We start from the raw sequence: 19603 nt of genomic DNA on the forward strand, positions 1-19603 counted from the left end.
ACAGATTCAAGGACCACTGAGTGACAGTTCAAGTAAGTTCCTGCAGGAAAAGTGAGCATTCATGGACGTGAAGTGAAGGCAGGAGGAGAACTCAAGTGCATTGATTACCATATATTGAAGTTAGGAAGGGAAAGGGGGAGCTAGAGCAGAGTTCAGGGCAAGGGCCTGAGAGTGACACAACCCTGGGCAAATTTAGGACCTGAATGTCACAGTGGCTCCAGTGGGCTCAGAGGATAATTTTTCACCTAATCAGGGATTGTCTTGCCTTGGCAATGACTGCAACTAACATTTTCCACCTTCTCTAGCCCTTTCTACCTTGAATTTTGGAGACAAAGAAGAAGATGAGCAGTGCAGGGCCATCTACTGTACACAGCACCCATCCTCTGCTAAGCGGTTCCTCCTGGCCAGGCTGCCAGTGCCCATGGAATTACCCACACCCTCCTGGCAGCAAGGAAACTCAGCACCTCACATCATCACTCTTGAGATCACATGGGTTCCACTTTTGTTCTTTGGGAACTGGCATATGTTTCTAAATCCTGGTGGCACCATATTCTGTATGGATTTTTGAGTATGAGACTTGTGCATGTGTGCATGTATGAGGGCATGGGCTGTGTTTCCCTCTTTTAAAGGCTAAACCACTCCATCTCCAGGTGATGGAGGCCACACAGAAATAGCAATTCAGGCTCTTACGCTTATTACAAGTGGCTTTAGGCCTTGTACTGGTCCACTGTGTGCTGCTGTAATAGAGTATCATAGACTGGGTAATTTATAACAAACAGAAATGTATTTGGCTTATGGTTCTGGAGTCTGAGAAGTCCAAGATCAAGGGGCTGCATCTGGTGAGGGCCTTCTTGTTGTCTCAGGACATGGGGGCAGGCATCACATGGTGACAGAGGGCAAGAGGTCAGACTCACAGCCTCAAGTCCTTTTACAATAGATAGGCATGGCTCCATTCGTGAGGGTGAAGCCCTCATGACCTAAACAGCTCCCCTACGCCCCACCTCTCAACATTATTGCATTGGGGATTATGTTTCCAACACATGCTTGTGGGGGGAACACATTCAAACCACTGCGGGCTCCTGTGGTCTCTGAGCACAGTCCCAACAAAGACAACTTCTGCTCAGGCAGTCTGTCCCCAACTCTGCGAGGCACTGCCTCCACCCCAAGGGCTACGCAGCTGCACCAAGTCAGAGGGACCCCAAGGATGCATCAACCTCCAGCACACGTGTGCCACAAGCAAAAGACAAGAAGAGAAGCCACAAACAGCCCAAAGGCACATTTACCCTCTTGCTGTATTTTTTTTAATAATTGATTTTCCAGCACTGAAGAATTAAGTTTCACACACAAAAACAAATGTTCATTTCCAGCTGCTTTTGAGCAATCCATAGTCCTTACAATGCTGACCCAAGCCCTCATAACCATCGTCAGCTAGAGTTGGGTCAGGGCTGCTCTCTGCCGGTGGCATGGGTGTTAGTTTGTCCCAGTCCCACCACTCCCAGTGTTACTGCATCAGGCCCACCTTGCTATCTGCAATCCTGCTCTGGGTGTTTCAAGGTGCCTAGCAGAATGAGACTTGAGAGACAAAGGGAAAAAGTGAAACAGCCTACTAAAGTAATGATTGACATTTCCTTCATATCTCTTAACAAAAGTATTTTTAAAAGAAGCATCCCATCTGCATAGAACTGAATGTTTGTGTCCCCCCTCAAAATTTATGTGTTGAAATCCTTTCTCCAATGTGGTGGCATTAGAGGTAGGGCCTTTGGGTGGTGCTTAGGTCATGAGGGTGAACCCTCTTGGATGTGATTAGTGCCATTATCAAAGGAACCCCAGAGAGTTCTCGAGCTCTCTTTCCCCCAACATGAGGACACAAGAAGATGGCCATCCACAACCTGGAAGAGGGCCCTCACCAGCACCCAGTTATGCTGGCACCCTCGTCTCCAACTTCTGGCCTCCAGAACTGTAAGAAATAAATTTCTACTGTTTGTAGGCCACCCGGTCTATGGTGTTAGAACAGAAGCCCCAAAGGACTAAAGCATGATCAGATTTCACTTCTGCAGCACTGAGCGATAAGCTATCAGAAAACATTTCTCCCCACTAGATGCTCCCCTTCCTCTCTACCTCCAAACATCTGCCCATCTTCAGAAAGGCCCCAGGTCACCTCTTCTAGGATCCTTTTCCTGACCTTCAACCAGGAAGGGCTAATTCCTGGCCTGAGCCCCAACTCTGCCAGCTTCTGTCAGGACACCTCAAACACATCCTTTGAGTGATTTTATTTCGTGTGTGTCTCTTGGCTCTGTAGACCACAAGCCCCCTGAGGAGAGCACTGTCACACTCCCCTCCACAGTCCTCACCAAGTCTGTGAGTTCTTGATTCAATGATTAACTGATCAATGAGTTCACATCCTTGCGGAATAGGCAGAGACATCAAAAACCACTAAGACCCTTCCCAATATGAAACACCAGAAGAAGACAGCAGTACTCTATCTCCTGCCAAAGCTTTCTTGCCTTTTTCATGTACATTCTGAGATTGAATCAGGAGTTTTACCCCTCATGCCACATGTGTAATAAATGTCATAATTTCTATGTTACAGATAAGAAAACTGAGGTACCCACTTAGGTACACACAGCTATTAGAGGGAAGAGCTAGAAAATGAACCCATTCTCTGAGACTGCAAAGCCCCAGGGCCTTTCCACTATACCGCATTGCCTTTCATCAAGCATGGTTTCTGGGGCAGAATGAACATTTAACAGGTTTCCAGCAGTTAATTGCTACACAGTACAATTGAGGAGCTTAACAAAACAAAACCCCCATCTCAGGCCTGAAAGTTGTAGAGGACGCAGGTGATGCCTGCAGGTTTTTCTCCAAGCAGCCATTTCCTGATTGGGAAAATGCAATAATCCATTCTACATTCTCAAATGAGAAAAATTTAACAGCATTATTGATTGATTTTAAAATTCAGCTGACATTTTTTTCCCTATTGAGAATTTTCCCAAACCAAGGCTGGTTCATTAGGACTCAACAAGTACAATATAATTAATTCAGGGACTGTTGTTCTAGCAGGTGGATTAACAGGAAGGTTTTTTCCCCCCTTTTATACAACTAACACCACATTTTATGAGTTTGGGGAAAGGTAATAAACATGTCTTTAAAATGGATTCGTTCGTGCTGAAAGAACCTCTTAAACACAATATTAGAAAGCTGCAGTGCCCCATAATTGCAGGGAGAATTTTACCACCCTTCATCATTCACTACGATTCCCTCCAAAGGGTGGAGCACAACCCAGAATGGCTTTTGCTCCTTGGTTCTAGGGGCACAGAGTCCTGAGAGCTCTTTGTGAAGTCAGGGTGAAGCCAGAACACAAACTCATAGCCGACCCCAGCACTCAGTGAGGAAATGGAACCTACACAGTTCCTGGCAGAACTGACTGAGCAGGAAGAAACGCTCTTTGTAGAGAACATACCACATACCTACTCCTTGGCCCTTTGCAAACATGATCTCTCCACAAATGGCCTACAAGACAGCTGTGATTAGACCCACTCTACAGATAAGAAAACAAAGGCTTATGAATCATTCTACTATAAAGACACATGCACACATGTTTACTGCGACACTGTTCACAATAGCAAAGACGTAGAACCAACACAAATGCTCATTAATGATAGACTGGATAAAGAAAATGTGGCACATATACACCATGGAATACTATACAGCCATAAAAAAGGATGAGTTCATGTCCTTTGCAGGGACCTGGATGAAGCTGGAAACCATCATTCTCAGCAAACTAACACAAGAACAGAAAACCAAACACTGCATGTTCTCACTCATAAGCTGGAGTTGAACAATGAGAACATGTGAACACAGGGAAGGGAGCATCACATACTGGGGCCTGTTGGGGGATGGGGAACTAGGGGAGGAATAGCATTAGGAGAAACACCTAATGTAGATGACGGGTTGAGGGTTGCAGCAAACCATCATGGCACATGTATACCTACGTAACAAACCTGCACATTCTGCACATGTACCCCAGAACTTAAAGTATAATAATAATAAAAAAACACTGAAAACAGATGAAAAGTAAAGACACATGAAAGTAAAAAAAAAAAAGAAAACAAAGGCTAGATAAGTCAAATGACTCAAATGTATACAATAAGCTTATGGGAGAGGCAAGATTTGATTTGAGCACTTTCAACTCTTGCTCTTTCCTCTACAGCTCACAGTGTCCCATAGGATTCTGTAGGAAGAGACTTCTTTGGCCTTTTTTGCTTTTTATTCTGAGCCCTCTCCACCCCTGATAGTTAAAAGGCCCATTTAATTCCATTGGTTTTATTTCAGTTACAGTATATTCATAACTCATTAGCCAAACTGTAACCTTTGAAATAAGAGCATCATGCTTCAAATTTTTCATTTTTCCTTTATGAGAAAACATATATGGAAAACTATTCTGTCTGAACTTAACTACCATAGCTCCCAAGGACTTCAGCAACTATCTCATCTACCCTTTTTATTTCAGAGATGGGTGAACTAAAGTCCAGAAAGGACATGTGATTTGCCCAAAGTTGCACATTTTAACAGTGGCAGAGCCATGTCCCACCTCAGCCCTCCTCCTGGCATCCCACACTCTTCAGGCCAAGCAGTTTACATTTAAAAATACTAAGAAAAAGCAGCCCCAATAGCAAAACAGATGGAGTCAAGAGAAACATCCATCAGTGGGGGAATAATTGAATTAATTGTGATATATTAATACAATAGAATAGCACAATATAAAATAATTCATTAGATCTACAACTATCAAAAAAGTTACCTCAAAAGCAATGTTAACTGGAATAAACAGATTAGAGAGGGAAACATTAATTTCTATTGCAAAATATACAATGTAACATTGCCTGTATACATATACATGACATAAAAACATAAGGACATGAACAGAAAAGCAAATTAATGATATGGTCACCTTTAGAGAAAAGAAAATGGGAAAGAAGAAGGGGCACCCATGAGATTCAAATTTTATAGCTGATGTTTTATTCTCTAAAATAAGCAAACAGGCAAAGGCAGACAAAGACAAAAGAGAAAACATTCAATTTGATCAAACATCAAGGCAGAAAGACTGAGTTAAAGTAGGAGCACATTAATATTTGAATTAATAGCTTTCTGTTTCTTCCCTGGAGTACTGAATTAGAATGTTTAAAAACCAATACTCCAAATTTTTTTTTAAATAGGACTATCTTATTGTCACAATGAAGAAACAGAAGAAAAGATGGCAGTGGGAACAGGCTAATTAGGCTGGAGCCGAGTGTGCGTGTCTGGGGCAGAGAGTAGGTTAATGTGGATAAGATGAGTAGTTGCTGTTGGGGAAAGCATATTCCTAATTATGTGGAAAAGGCAAAGGTGAGAGGGAGAAACCAACCAGACCAAACATGAGCGAGCCAGGAGAAAAGTATTAAGATGCTTCCCACAAACGAGGCCAGCTGCCTCTGAAAATCCACAGGGATCAGATAAGGTGAACAAATTCTTTAAAAAACTGAAAAACTTTCAAGGCCCTATAAATGCTAATCAGAGGTTCTTTTAGGGTGAGGCTAAACTCCACATTATGAAGAAAGCTATGGGGACTTAAGATTTCTATTAAGCCTATTATGTAAATTTTCAGATTAATCTAGAGAAGGAAAACTCCCCTTCTATGGAAGATTTTTAGAAATAAGCAATCTTGACTCCCCAGGCACCCTTTAAGACCTTGGCAAAACACAAATGCTGTGATAATCCACTGGGCTGGTGGTTCCAGAAACACAGCTGGAACATGAAAAGAACTCCCTCCTTTTGAGTTTTAGAATTTTTGCCTCAAAATAGTTCAGGGCTTTGGTCAGGATTTGAGTTTGTCAGGATCTTGGTATAATAGACTGGAAGTCAAAGGGTGAGGTCTTTCTTTTCTTCTATTCACGAGAACAGCATGAGTGAAAGGGGCACCTGACTCTCTGAGTTTTATTTTTATCTGGAGATCAATTTCTACAAGTTCACATGCTGCTTTGAAGATCACCAGCAACATCTGAGGTTTATCTACAGCCAGTCTGCTCTGGAAGAATGATTAGTATTCACTCCAGAATAAAAAGCATCATCTTTAAAACCAATGTCTATACACTTTATCTAAAGCGTTCATTGATTCCACTTTAAAGGAACCCACTTGTCTCAGGAAAGTCCCATGCTAAATCTCTCCAGCCATTAGTCCTACAGTGGCTTGTCTCCTCTAGTGGAACTTCATAGCCAAATAAATTGGGGAGGTTCTTTCCTGAGTGCACCCTGGCTCCAGCAGAGAACCTGTTAGTGTTCCATCACTTTGAGACATCTTCATGTAATCAGAATTTTATTCTAAAGTAGTATAGTGGTTATATACATAAATTACCTTCCAAACCCTCCAGTGCACAAAAAATCCTTTTGTTCAGCAAAAGTACTATAAATAAGTTTCCATTTTCTTCTTCTAAAAGAACTAGTCAGGAAGCTTTGAAACACCTTGTTAGAATTCACTTTGCTGTATATTCACCCCCTATTCAATGAATCCCCAAAGCATTACCTTTATTTTATTTTTACAACAGCTTTGTGGTTCAATAAATTCTATCTTTCATTCCCCTCCAGACCCTCATCAAGCCATCTCACTTAAAGGCAAAAGATACAATCTTTGTGACAATACCTTTTTTATTTGCATTGAAGGTAATTGTTACCAGCAAGTGTTGGTTGTACAGCATGAGGGAGCCTGGTCCACATACCAAAGGCACAGACTGCATAAGGCCAAGGCATAGCAAAAAACATCACCTCAACTAAAACTGACCTGTCACCTGTATAAACACTTGACATATTAAGGATTTCCCTGTTACCCAGACCAACTCTACTCACTTCCCTACCCCCCAGTAGGACCTTGGATGGATGTCTCTGAGGACTGATAACTGGGAGTGTCCCCCAAGAGACGTCTTCCTTAGTGTTGTCCCTATTATCCAGTTCAGTGCATTTAAACATCAGGCATTTGGTAACTGCTTATGGAATGAAGGAAGGAATGAACACATTAAGAGCCTGAACCTCTTCAGCTCCAATAATGGGGATCTGGAGTGTACCAGTACGATGCCCCAACACTAGTTAAGACAAGCCAGTGTCAGTGTAGCTCCGAGAGCTTCAGAGCATCACAACTTGGAAGGCCACCAGAAAGGAACAAAAGGAGAAGGGAATAAAACCAGAGTGGAATGGGAAGAAAGACACCAGGAGAGGCTGCTAAATAGGAAGAGAATGAAAACAATCAATGACTTGCTGATCACTTGTCAAGCACTTCCTATATGCCAGGCATATTAATTCACTTCATCTTCTCAGTGCTATTGTTGAAAGTACTTATCATTATTGCCATTTTCAGATAGGAAGATTTAGAATCAGAGAAGTTAAGCTACTTTCCCAGGATCACACAGCTAGTAACTGACAGAGTCAAATTCTAAACTTGGAGAATCTGACTCCAAACCCTAAGACCCCAGACTGCACTTACCAAAGTGTATCATGCCAAATACATTACCTCCTCTGAGTATCTGATAGGTGTGTAGTGGAAAAAAATTGAAAATATGGTCACAGGCAAATTTGGAAAATGATAGGTTAAATGGGTTTCTTTACTGAAAGACGCCTCAGAGTTTTTAAGTTGATAATGAGCATGTGAATCTTCAAGAGATGAGGGTATATGTGTGTCCCTTATTTGACCATCAATGGTTTTCTTGGGGAAGCATCTTGCTGACCCAGATCCCCACTGAGAAGCACTAACCTCATATGCGCTCCTGAGTTTGTCAGGCGCCAGTTAAGGGAAGGTGCTGGCAAGGCAAAGTGGCAGAGGCAACCAAAAGCTCCGGAATCACCCCAGAGCTCTGCAGCCTCAGCCAGCCTTCTGAAGGTCCATCCGGGGGCCTTCATTTCTCCTGACTATGCAAGATAAGAAACCCATTTGCATTGGCCCATGGCTCTCTCAAACTGTGCAGTCTGCCCAACTCTCTCTGCACAGTGTCTTTCTTTGTGGACTTCACAAGCGAAATTTCTCACCTGAGTTAATCATTGCCTTCAATTCTGAACTCCTGTCCATCCTTTCTGTGAGGAGATTTGGCATTAAATCATTACAAGACAAAAGGATATACTACTTATGCCACTTTACCCTAATCTCAGGAAGAATTCTTAGAAAAGTCTGAAGTTGATGGCCATTATACTCCACTGACAGAAACATTAAAGATTCACTTAAAGATAACAAGTTAAAGACATTCTGAGTCTCATCATTGGAGAGCACCAGGTGAGATACTTTTCTTCTAACTGCCTTAGAGTCAATTACATGATGATAGCACTCGCTCCATGAAGCCCTGTTGTTCAAAGTTCAGTAAATATCTTTAAGCAGAGAAGCAATTACAGCTAAGTAACTATTTCTTGAATACTTTGAGTCTTCTAACTATTCACCACACCAACACGACAATCAGAAGCTGCATGGGCATTTCAGAGGTCAAGCTGGAGAGCTGAATTGATAAGTCTGACCACCGGTGACAGCCAGAGCCCAGGGCTCCAAGGCAATGAATGATGCCATGAAGAAGTTACCCAAGAGTCCTAGAGGAGTGACAACATTTAGCAAGTATGTTTTTGGGTTCCTAATTATAGCTGTTGTCACCAAACCAAATCCTCTAAAATACTGCCCTCATCATGTCACTCGCCTGCTCAAAGACTTTCTATGGCACCCCACTGCCAAGAAAACAAAGTTCAAATTTGGCTGATTGGTATGGAATGTCCCCTCAACCCATTTCAAATCCACCTTTCTGACTACACTATTACCAGAATTCTCTATGCTGGGCCTTCCTTCCCCTCCTCTCCCTCTATATTCCAAGCCTACTCCACACCCACCTCCATCATGAAGCCCCTTCCATCCCCATCCTAAACCATATTTGTCATCTGAAACTCTGAAGACACTCTTCAACAAGTTCCATTTCTACAAACTAAAACTTTTCCCTAACCACAAACCCATTTTAACTATGTTTGATTCTTTTTTCAGCTGAGGAGAGGAAATGACTCCTCTCTTTGGCTGTCATCTTCCACTGGAGTTCAGTAATTCTCCTAGTTTCTGGAAGATGAAACGCTCTACATCTTCCATGCCTGTGGTTTATATTTCACCAAGTGGTGTCAGCGCTGATAGAGTAACCTCCCATTTTTATTGAGCCGCACACAATGTAATTGATGACATCTGCTGGGGCTGATATTTTAAGTGAAGGCTATTCTCAGCTCTGCCTGTGCTCCTCATGGTTCTGTATATAAATAGCCAATGGCAGCTACCCCTGAGGTACAAAGTGGGGATACTCAGCTAAGGTCCTTAATTATATCCCATAAAGTCATAAGGTTTTCTGGGAGGGTTAATCTGAGCAGACCCAGTTTTCAAGCCTGCAGAGCTAGAAAAAGAGAACAGGATGGGGCTCTGCTGAATATAGCTGCCATCATTCCTAGGAGAGAAAAATCCTTGTTTGAACTGTTTACCTACTCAGGTTTAAAGACGGTGATTTTGTGGTTCCCAAAATTTCTGTGTTAACTCCCAAACCAAGGGAAGCTATCATTTATATCCAAAGTGGCAAATGACACCTACCTTGATGTATTCCTTCTCCAATATGCATTAGTAAAAGTAAAAATGTCTTCCCTCGGGAGAGTGTATTCATTTGCAAGCTTTGGCAAAGAGTAATTTTTGACAGTTATTTAGGCAACATTTGATCCTTATAGCACAAGAACCTATTTCTAGTTCTTAGCTAAAAAGAATCAGTTCACAGTGACTGTCAATTGAGTTACCTTTGCAAGCAAAAGCCTGGTAGGGTTGTTTGCAGAAGGGCTTGTTTATCAGGCACAGACAGGGAATTTGTTGCTCTTTAACTACCAGTATTCTTCATAGATCAAGTTTTATCCTATTAAAAAGTTTTAAAATTTTTGATCACTTTTAATAAAACATTTCTAAACTAAGTTACAAATGCCTTCATATGCTTTTGAGTGAATCATTGTGATGATTCAGTCATTGTTAGGATTGTAGAAGAATAATTCCGTTACCACTCTAAGGCTGCTAAGATATGTATAGTCCAGATAGAGCCTCCAAAGGAAGGTTTTGCTGGACACCTTGCCCTTTACAAAAACATATACAGTTCTCCATCTGTAGATTCACATGCTTCCCTGAACACACCTGCATCACAGCCATTAACAGATCCCACCACAATTATTGACTGATTTATTTCCCTACTCCCCACTCTGAGCTCCTGTAGGGTGGGCACCACAGCATTTTTCTCTATCCCCAGTACCTGGCTTGGTGCTTGTGCATACAGCGAAAGCTCAATAAATGTTTGAGAATGCTAGCATGCATGAATGAAAAAATTGTTACACTACTTCAAAGCATATGATAAATGTATATATGGCAATTTTAATACCATTTTTGCTTACGAGAAAACCAGAGTCCAGAGGTAGTGACCCATTAAACTGACCAAGCAGAGGGCAGAAAGGAGCACCTTCCTCCATGTCACATGTCAATGCCTCCCTCGATTTCTTTGTATCAAGTTGACCATCATGATCACATCGAATACTCACATTACAGAACTGAAGCTGATTCTCAGAAGAATGAACGCTTTGAGATGTGGTAGGTAATACTGTTTCATTGTGTTTTGGCATTAATTCCATATGAACATATGAAGTGCAATCTACCATCATTTTCAACAGCACCACACATGGAACAACGGGGGAAGGGATGTGATTCATGGCAGGTCCTCACTGTGTCTTAAATAACTCACAGGAGGACACTGTTAGTGATTTACAACAGCTATCATGAGAGACTGGTTTGATGCTTGCTGGGGGAATGGGGGTGGAGAAAGCCTTCTGTGGGCCATGCTTAAACCCAAGTAGTCATCGAGCTAACTCTGAAACAGGCTTCTATTTAGAAACCATGAAGAAGTTATTTAACAAATAAAATCGCAGTACCCTTGACAGTCTCCCAGGATTAACCTTTTTCTAGAAAGAAAGTTTCATTGTTATGGCTCATGTGAATTAGGGAAGCATCTCCAGGCATAGTCTGTTCCATGAATGAAAGCACTGCATTCAGCCCCACAATTCACCATGTTAATTTGATAATCAAATTTCACTTTTTTTAAAAACAAAACGAATCAATGATTATATTGGTCAAGCCAATTAAAAGAAATTGTTTAAATCAGCCCTAGATATAACCTCAGACAAATAACCAATTTGATAAAATAATTTCTATCACCCCAGTCAATTCAGTCCCCAAAGTCAATAAAATAACACCGCTAGCTGGCCCTTGTGGGAACATTAACTCAGCATGCAAGGAAGGAAAAATGAGACCACATTTACCACAGACTATACAGCAAGAAATATTGCATCCATTACCTTGGTCAAAGGGCTTGTTGGGATTCCAGTTTCTGAAATAATCATCCTATATAAGGAAAAAATAGAAAACAAAGGTCAGAGTTCAAAAAGCTTCTCACATAACTGCATAAAAACCTGCCTTCCTTTTCACCTCCCAAAACACAAAGGAAAACACTGAAAGCTTATAAATTTTTCCCAAAACAGGCATTAATGTGTAATAAAAAAATATCAATTTCCTCTTCAAATTCCTGTCTTTCAAACCGTATGTATTCAATACTGGGAATAGTAAAAACATTTCAGCCCAGTATAGAAACAGCGCTGCTCTTCTTAGTTTGATATATAAACCCAGACACCTTCTAAGTGCAAGGTGTATTTGCTATCAATTATACTGTAGGTGATGCCTTGCTGCTCTCAGTTATGATTAAGCCTCTGTGTTTGTAACAGCTGATAATTCAACTGTCAACATTTCTTTTACATACAGACACGCATCTTGTGGTGCACAGTTTCAGTTTTTCAATACTCACAAAACCTAAAAAGAGACAGCCTTCCAAATGTTAGAATTAACCAAAGGCGTACATTTAGCTTAATACCATTTGTTCTGGGTATGGAAAGATGAAAAAACAAAGGCTGGCCAGTCTGGTCTCTTCATAACCATGTCTTTCCTGCATTTGGGTTGCATCAATTTATGCTCTGAGGCTAGGCAATTCATTACTTTAAAATTGCAAGGATCTCAATCACTCAATTCTTCACAGCTATGTTAACTTCTTCCCCACTCCTAATAACCCTTTCCTTCCTAACAGCCACCATGTACTACCTTTATTCTCCCCATCAGCACTTTGACCCCATTGTTTCCTGGCACACCCACTGTATCAGCAAAACTGAACAGTTTGCAAGTTGAAGAGGTGTCACCCATGCACATTATCCTCATAGCATCTTTAAGGATTTGTCCCTTTGTAGTTAATATTCAATTGCTTTGCTATACGTGTTTTTGGCAGGCAGTCTGCATGCTGCAGTTTTAGAAAGCTGCCCAAAATGAAGCCTCAATATCTCTTCTGGAAAAGCTAATTTACATCAAAGCGCACAATTAGTTTAAATTATTGTCCATGCTGTGTTCTGATGCAGTTTATCTCTGACACGATCTCCTGTGAATTTTATCAGCCTCAGTGTCATTCAATTATGTAGCTTTATTATATCCTTGTTGAGTTCACCTAGGCCCTTAAATAGATTTTAGGAAACTAGCTTTAGAGTAAAATCAGAACATATTGTTTCTTGGCCAGTGATTCCATCTTCCAAAGCATTAGGAAATAAACAGCTTCCTCTGAATCCAGAGGATTCAGCACTAAATTATTTTTAGTTTCAAAGAATTGCCCACTTTGCTCTGGCTTTAGTTTTATAGAATAACTGGCCTTCTCACCCATCTGGTTAGGGAGTCTTTGAGCTCTTTACCATGAAATATCACTGAGGAAATTTAAAACAATCTCTCTGCAATATCTTTCCCCATTTATAAGTTTAAATACAATCCCAAACTTTTGGAATTGTGCTGTCAGAAACTCGGCAGCCACTGTTAAATGATTTTAAGTTAAAAGTTGGATGGCAGATAGGAAATTTAGCACCCAATTTCTAGGTTTGATGACCAAAGTGTTCTTAGCCTTAGACAACCATGTTACCAACATTTTCTGCTATTCTCAAGGGCAGAAGAGATAACCCAAGATGAACTCATTCTCACCAGTGGAGAAAAAAAGGATCAAACCGTTCATCCTTCCAACTGTGGTTTATCAATGCTCTCTCCACATACAGAGGATGGCATCACATATAATGGCAATGTGAAATCTTGTGAAATATTTTCTACTTGAACATGCTGTTCTAATAAAGCCTTTGGAAGCTCAGGCTGTGTGTCCAACAGGGAAGGGCTGGAACCAAAGACAAGTTCCTTTAACTTTAATTTCACAGGCCACATTCTCTTTGATGTCAAAGAAAGGTTTGAGCAAGTCTCAAGAACTGGATATTCCCTAATGATTTCAACATATTTTATAACTTGGATGGAATTTGAAGCATTCTTCTGGACCTTGCCACTTTTTCAGGTTAACTATAATTACCATTTTTACATATTTCTTAGGGAAAAATCACAGTTTTAAGTATAAGGCCTCCAAAAGTAGCTATCTGCATTAGAATATTTAAAGCTCATTGCAAATGTAACAATACTGCCTAATTGCTGCCACAATGTGAAAGTACACCTTGAGTGAAAACTCATTATGCAAAATGAGTCCTTCAAACAACCCCTTGCCCAGCCAGGCCAAGCAGGGAAGAAAAATGATTCTCTGCATCTGACTGCTTTTTCCCTGCCTCAGGAAAGTGGACTGCCAAAGCAAAAACCAATGAGCCAGAGCTGATAAACCTTTGTGTGTCACTGCTTTGGCTGCAGCCGAGAGAGGAAACCTCACATCAGGGGCCAAGATCATGAACACATGTGAAGGACTCTAGGCACCAGAGCCCACTTGGGGGATGGTCACTGAGCATGGGGGAGGGGTCTCTTAGCAGCCACTGCTGCAGTCGATGTCAAGAAATAAGTGCTGGAGTATACGTGATCACTCCTGCACACTGTCCTAGCTAGGTTCAAGGACTTCCACACACGGTGAGTATAAGCAGGCTGGGCTGCATCAAATAAGTCACTCTGTGTCTGGGAGAATTCTGGTGAGGCACAGTCCAAACTCAAGTGGAGAAAGCCAAAGATAAAAGACAAAAGAGAAAAGAATGGCTCCTCTAGAGCTTCACCTCCTGAAAATTTGTTCATCCCTGAGACCCACTTAACGATTGGGGTGCTCAAAGGACATAAGGATAGCTGTCAGTGGTCCTGAACCAACACCCTACCAATACCAAGGCTGGGCATTTCACCAGGGCCTAAGACTCAGGTGGCAGAGCCAGGCTTTTAAAAAAAAAATCTTATTTTCTATCTAAATAAAAACATATTGTATCTATTTTACATTGTCCTGAAATGAACAGACCCCATGACTTGCTATGCTGTCAATAATTCTATCACTTCTACCCTGGGAAGTAGTGCCGGGTCTGCCCCGGCACGACCCCAGTGCTGTGTGGGCCCCACACTTAAGCCCTGAAGCTGACAAAGTGCAAGACATTAACAGCCCTTGCCTCTGACCTTCCCTCTGGCCCAATAAAGTTATGGCTTGTTAAAATTCAAACTGTGGTGAAAGACATATTGGATAGATCAAACTTGTCAGGCAAGGCATATCTATCTGAGTTAGCCTTTTGAGTGGCAATTTTATCATCTAATGATAAAGCTTTTTTAAAGACTTGCAAGGAGCCCAGCAACAGTTAATTTTTAAACATAAACCCAAATAGAAAGATGCATATCTAAATATAGTCATTTAAGTTCAATAGCTCCCATTAATGAATTCCACAGGTTGAGGGATGAAGGATGGCAGTGTTACTACATGTCTATTTTATGGGTTACACTGAAGAATATAATTATGTCAGGCATCTTCTGGACAGGACAGAGAACGGTCTTGCTGTAAATTCTAACTAACCCATATGAGGAAAGACTGATTCCATTTCACTATAGCATTTCATAAATGAATATTATTCAACCCTTTTTTAGGGATTGTTAAAACATGAAAGACCCTATAAATGTAAACAGAGGCCCAAACTTAAGCATACTGACTTAGGTCTAGAATCACATAGTATTCCAAGGCAGCAGGAACTCTCATGAAAAGTTGACATGGCCAGGCCCAGTGGCTCACACCTGTAATCCCAGCACTTTGGGAGGCTGAGGTGGGTGGATCACCTGACGTCAGGAGTTTGTGACCTGCCTGGCCAACATGGTGAAACCATATCTCTTCTAAAAATACATAAGTAGCTAGGTGTGGTGGCACATGCCTGTAGTCCCAGCTACCCGAGAGGCTGAGACAGGAGAGTCGCTTGAACCCGGGAAGCAGAGGCTGCAGTGAGCCAAGATCGCACCACTGCACTCCAGCCTGGACAAGACGGAGCAAGACTCTGTCTCAAAATTAATTAATTAATTAATTAATTTTTTAAAAGTCACCATAAAGATCATGGTAAGAAAGTGACAAACCATCCATGTCCAGGATGAAGGAGGACGGTTGGTGTTAGTGGGAGAGGAAGAAACAGAGACTGGTAGCAAATAAGACTCCAGTTATTGTTTTATTTTCTACAGCTGATCAACAAAGATAAAACTATATTTCTCCATTTATCTCACTTATTAAATATTCCACTAAGATAGTATTGAAACCTGTGAAATTATTGGCACTCGATGGCTGGCGCAAAGGAATTTAACTATTAATGCTTTAGAGATATTCTGTTCAGATAAGCATCAATGAAAAAGAAAATATGTTTTACATATACATATATACACATTTTATATATAATATATATTATTAAAGATATATTTATTATATATTACTATATGTTTTTCATACACATAAATGTGCCAAGAGCACTCCACTCTATAATGCATCTTCCAATGAAATAATTAAGTCTGCTTAACATGAAATGACAAAATATTCTTGCTATAATTTGGGTGATTAAGTCTCTTCATCACAGATGATCATAGCCAACTACAGAACCTATGGTTCCAGCCCATTTTGAATAAGAACCTGAATTTTCTTTTACTATACCATAGCCCCAAAATGACTGATGCAATTTAGCTCAAATATTCCCCAGGGATTTGCCTTTCAAGAGGTGCCTATTTAATCTCCAAGGAATGTCAAAGCTGACTCTGAGGAAAAGATGGGGTGGCAGAACCAAATGAAAACCCAATTGCCTTGGCACCCAATTATGAAGATGATAATGTAATTTATTACATACTACAGCTTCAGATGCTACAGATCAAACACATTTAGTTCTCATGAAACAGATCGTTTCTCCTTCATACATATTTTAGCTAAGCTGTTTGAACCCTGCCGTTTCAACTGATGATTACCTGAGATAATATTAATACAAATTACCAGCCTAGAAAATAAATGGGAGCCTCATTTGTCTTGACCAGGAGGGAGCAATAGAGACATAAACTGAAGGAAGCAAATTAAAAGGAGGGCAGGCAGTCACTTTGGAGTTGTCTGTGGGCTGATTGCAGATACACACAAAATGGAGAAGCACTTCCCTGCAAGGCTAAGTAGATCAGAACTGAGTTTGTAGATCCCAGATGGAGGCACACTCCACTTTACCAAAACTGCAACCTTTAGAAAGAGATCAATGAAGGGACTGTAGCCAAACTGCTCTCAAGAGGATTCAGTGCAAACTGGTTCTATTTATCTTCACACTACTTGACTGGGGGAAATAGGAAGAAGATCTGGTTGGTGGGTGGGAGAAATGTCCCTGAAATGATAATAGAAGTCACCAGAAAAGTGAGATTTCCAGACCATTATGTAAATGCATCTGTTATATAATGTGACATTTGCCTGTAATTTTGTGTGCAATGGAAATCTCTGCTAATCAAACTATTATAAGGTACAAAACACTCCATTTATTAAGAAAGGAGCTAGCATCACACACAACTACCCTACCTCTGAGCTGTTTTCATTCACATCTCTGGGCAAATAATTTGCTGTTTGTCTCCTCCCCATCTCTGGTGAGGAGCCTCAGTGAGAATCCTTCTGAATGAAGTGACCCAGCTTGGACAGTGACTTGAGGCTTCTCAGCCTTCCATCCAAAGCTACCACTCGTGAGAACCCTGTACAACAGGGCCTGGGAGTTGTCTGCATTAATACATTTCTGTGTGCACAAATCACCCACCCCCACCCTCCACCCCCCACCCCCCAACACACACACGGGCCTAGGCCGGTTCTGAGCAGGGATGGGTCTTACTCACCTGCACATCCCCTAAGGCATCACTCAACAGCACACAGTAAATCCTTGCTAAATCACATCAAATATAAGTAAGCAATTCCAGTTTGTAAGCAATTCCATCTCTGTATCCCTGTGAAATTCCCATAACTATTACTGGTGTGTGTAAGTACAGGTGGTTGTATGTTTATACACACACTCTAAATCACCTTCACCCTGAATAGAGCAATTCTTTGATAAATTGGTCTGACATTTGGTTTAAAGTCCTCCAGGTCTTAGACAAAATGATTCAGAACAATGTCAGTTGCTCTGCTCTTTCAATAAATAACCCACCAGTAAAACACAGATAATAACTGACAATCATACTTGTACTGTAACTAATGAGAAAAGATAAAGCAGCAAATGGACTGTTTATATGCATTTGATAAATTGCATCCCTTGGATATACCAATGAAAAATAAATGTGTGTGGTACTGGTTCACTGAACTAAAACAAATATTTACTACTGAGATTTCAGATTTAGAATGAAATTTACATTTTATTTGGCAACTACTTTAATGCTATGTCTACATACAGTTGAAAAATCAAAAACCTACCTCAACTTCCTGAGTACGAAAGCATTATAAATGAGAAAAAAATAAAAGAATCACATCAAACAATAGGAAGAAATGTATACATTTTTGATAATTGCATCAAATTTTCAAATTATCATAACATTAGAAAGGTCATCCAGATATGCTCTCTTAATTCACCTACCATCATTCCTTTGAAAAGGTCCCAACAATTCACTAAGTTCATGGGAAAGGACATGAGGTTATGGGGTAGAATAACTGAAGTGGGATGAAATCTGAGTGTGGTCTAGTGATCTATATAATTGCTGCCGAACAGCTAGCAAAATCATGATTAAATCCAAACACTCAGCCATGATTACCATCCACGAGAATTTCAAATGAGTAATTGCCTGTGACATTGGTCCAAGGGGTGAAATTCAATAAAAACCCCAAGATGACATCCAAGACCAAGAGTAGTATACCTTCTACATTTCTGCAAAGAAATTCCTTTGCCTTGCAGTTTCAAAATAGCTTGAGGGGTCCTCAAACCTGAGAGAGATATGGATTTATGTTCCTAGGAAATATGTAAAATGAATAGCATTGTCATTGCTCCTCTAGCTGATTCAAGGATCATCACCAACACAAAGAGCTCCCTCTTCTTAGGGACTTTCTGTCTGTCTTGGTCAGTCCATCCAAGCTGGGGTGGAGAGAAGTAACCCACTGGCTTGTTATTTTCCCAAGGGAAAGAACTGAGTCTGAGGTTTATTCCCCAAAATATGCCCTGTGTTTGGGCTTTTCTTCTGGGGATATGAATGGGCATATGATGCTCCATTTGTACTCTGGCCAAGACATGTGTTGTCTCCTCAGACTCAAAACCATCCACAACCTTGACTTTATTAGCAAAATTATCAAATTGAGCTGGCCAAGAGCAGCCTTCTTAATATCTAGGAAGGAAAGAATAGGTCAGCACCAGGGAGTTAAAGTCAGAGAAGATACTGTAAACATGGCAGGCTTTGAAGCAGATGTGGGTTCAAATTCTGGCTCTAGCACTCACCAGCTATGTGGCCTTGCACAATCTACTCAGCTTCTCCGAGTCAATTTCCTTATCCATAAAACAAGACCACTTGCACCTACCTTGAAGGATGGTCGCAATGACTTGCAATAATGATGCAAAGTGCTTGGTACGATATCTGGCATACAGAATTAATAAATAAAAGGTACACAATTTCATGTCCATTTCCTGAGGTTTACGGTAGGGGGATGTCCCAGGAACACTGAGAGAAACATTAGTCTTTGTGGATATGTTTTAAATTTCAATAATGCAATTCTTGCATATTTGAATCTTGTCAATTAGGCCCAAGTGAAGGGAGACCAATTGCAACTGGAAAAAATAATTATGAAATACTTAAATGCATGTAGTTTTATTAGTCTCATGTATGAAGAGAGATTTTTTAAAAATCAATGAAATTTGAAAACTTGAGCTACAGGCATATTTTGTGTAAAGGGCAGACACGTACTATCTAAGATTCGGTCACACCTCTCTATTAAATAGACCCCATCTATTAAAAAAGACAATACTTACACCATTGGGCCTATTTGTGCATTGAGTGTGGCGTTTTAAACCACTGAAAGGTACTACCTATCATGTAATTGTAAACAAATTAATTAAAGTTTCAATTATGATTAACTATATCCTGATAAGGGACCTGAACCTGCTCTGAACAGGCAACATTTCTGTGTAATCATTAATTTACATGTAGAAAACAGATGGAGGAACCCTGAAAGGGTATGTCTCCTTGGCACACCAAACAAAGCCATTGCCATCTTATAGCTTATAGCACGTAAACCTTCAT

The 19603-nt window shown here is 40.7% G+C and overlaps 1 protein-coding gene across 1 annotated transcript in view; it reads right to left on the minus strand.

Annotated features, from left to right (window-relative positions):
• SPOCK1 (SPARC (osteonectin), cwcv and kazal like domains proteoglycan 1) overlaps positions 1-19603 on the minus strand; it is a 517939-nt gene that overhangs the window by 274454 nt on the left and 223882 nt on the right. Inside the window, exon 3 of the mRNA XM_517947.9 lies at positions 11404-11449. Within this exon, the coding sequence (XP_517947.4) occupies positions 11404-11449 (46 nt within the window). The remainder of the gene's footprint in view (positions 1-11403; positions 11450-19603) is intronic.

The sequence above is a fragment of the Pan troglodytes genome, chromosome 4 (genome assembly GCF_028858775.2).
Source record: "Pan troglodytes isolate AG18354 chromosome 4, NHGRI_mPanTro3-v2.0_pri, whole genome shotgun sequence".
NCBI classification, from domain to species: domain Eukaryota; kingdom Metazoa; phylum Chordata; class Mammalia; order Primates; family Hominidae; genus Pan; species Pan troglodytes.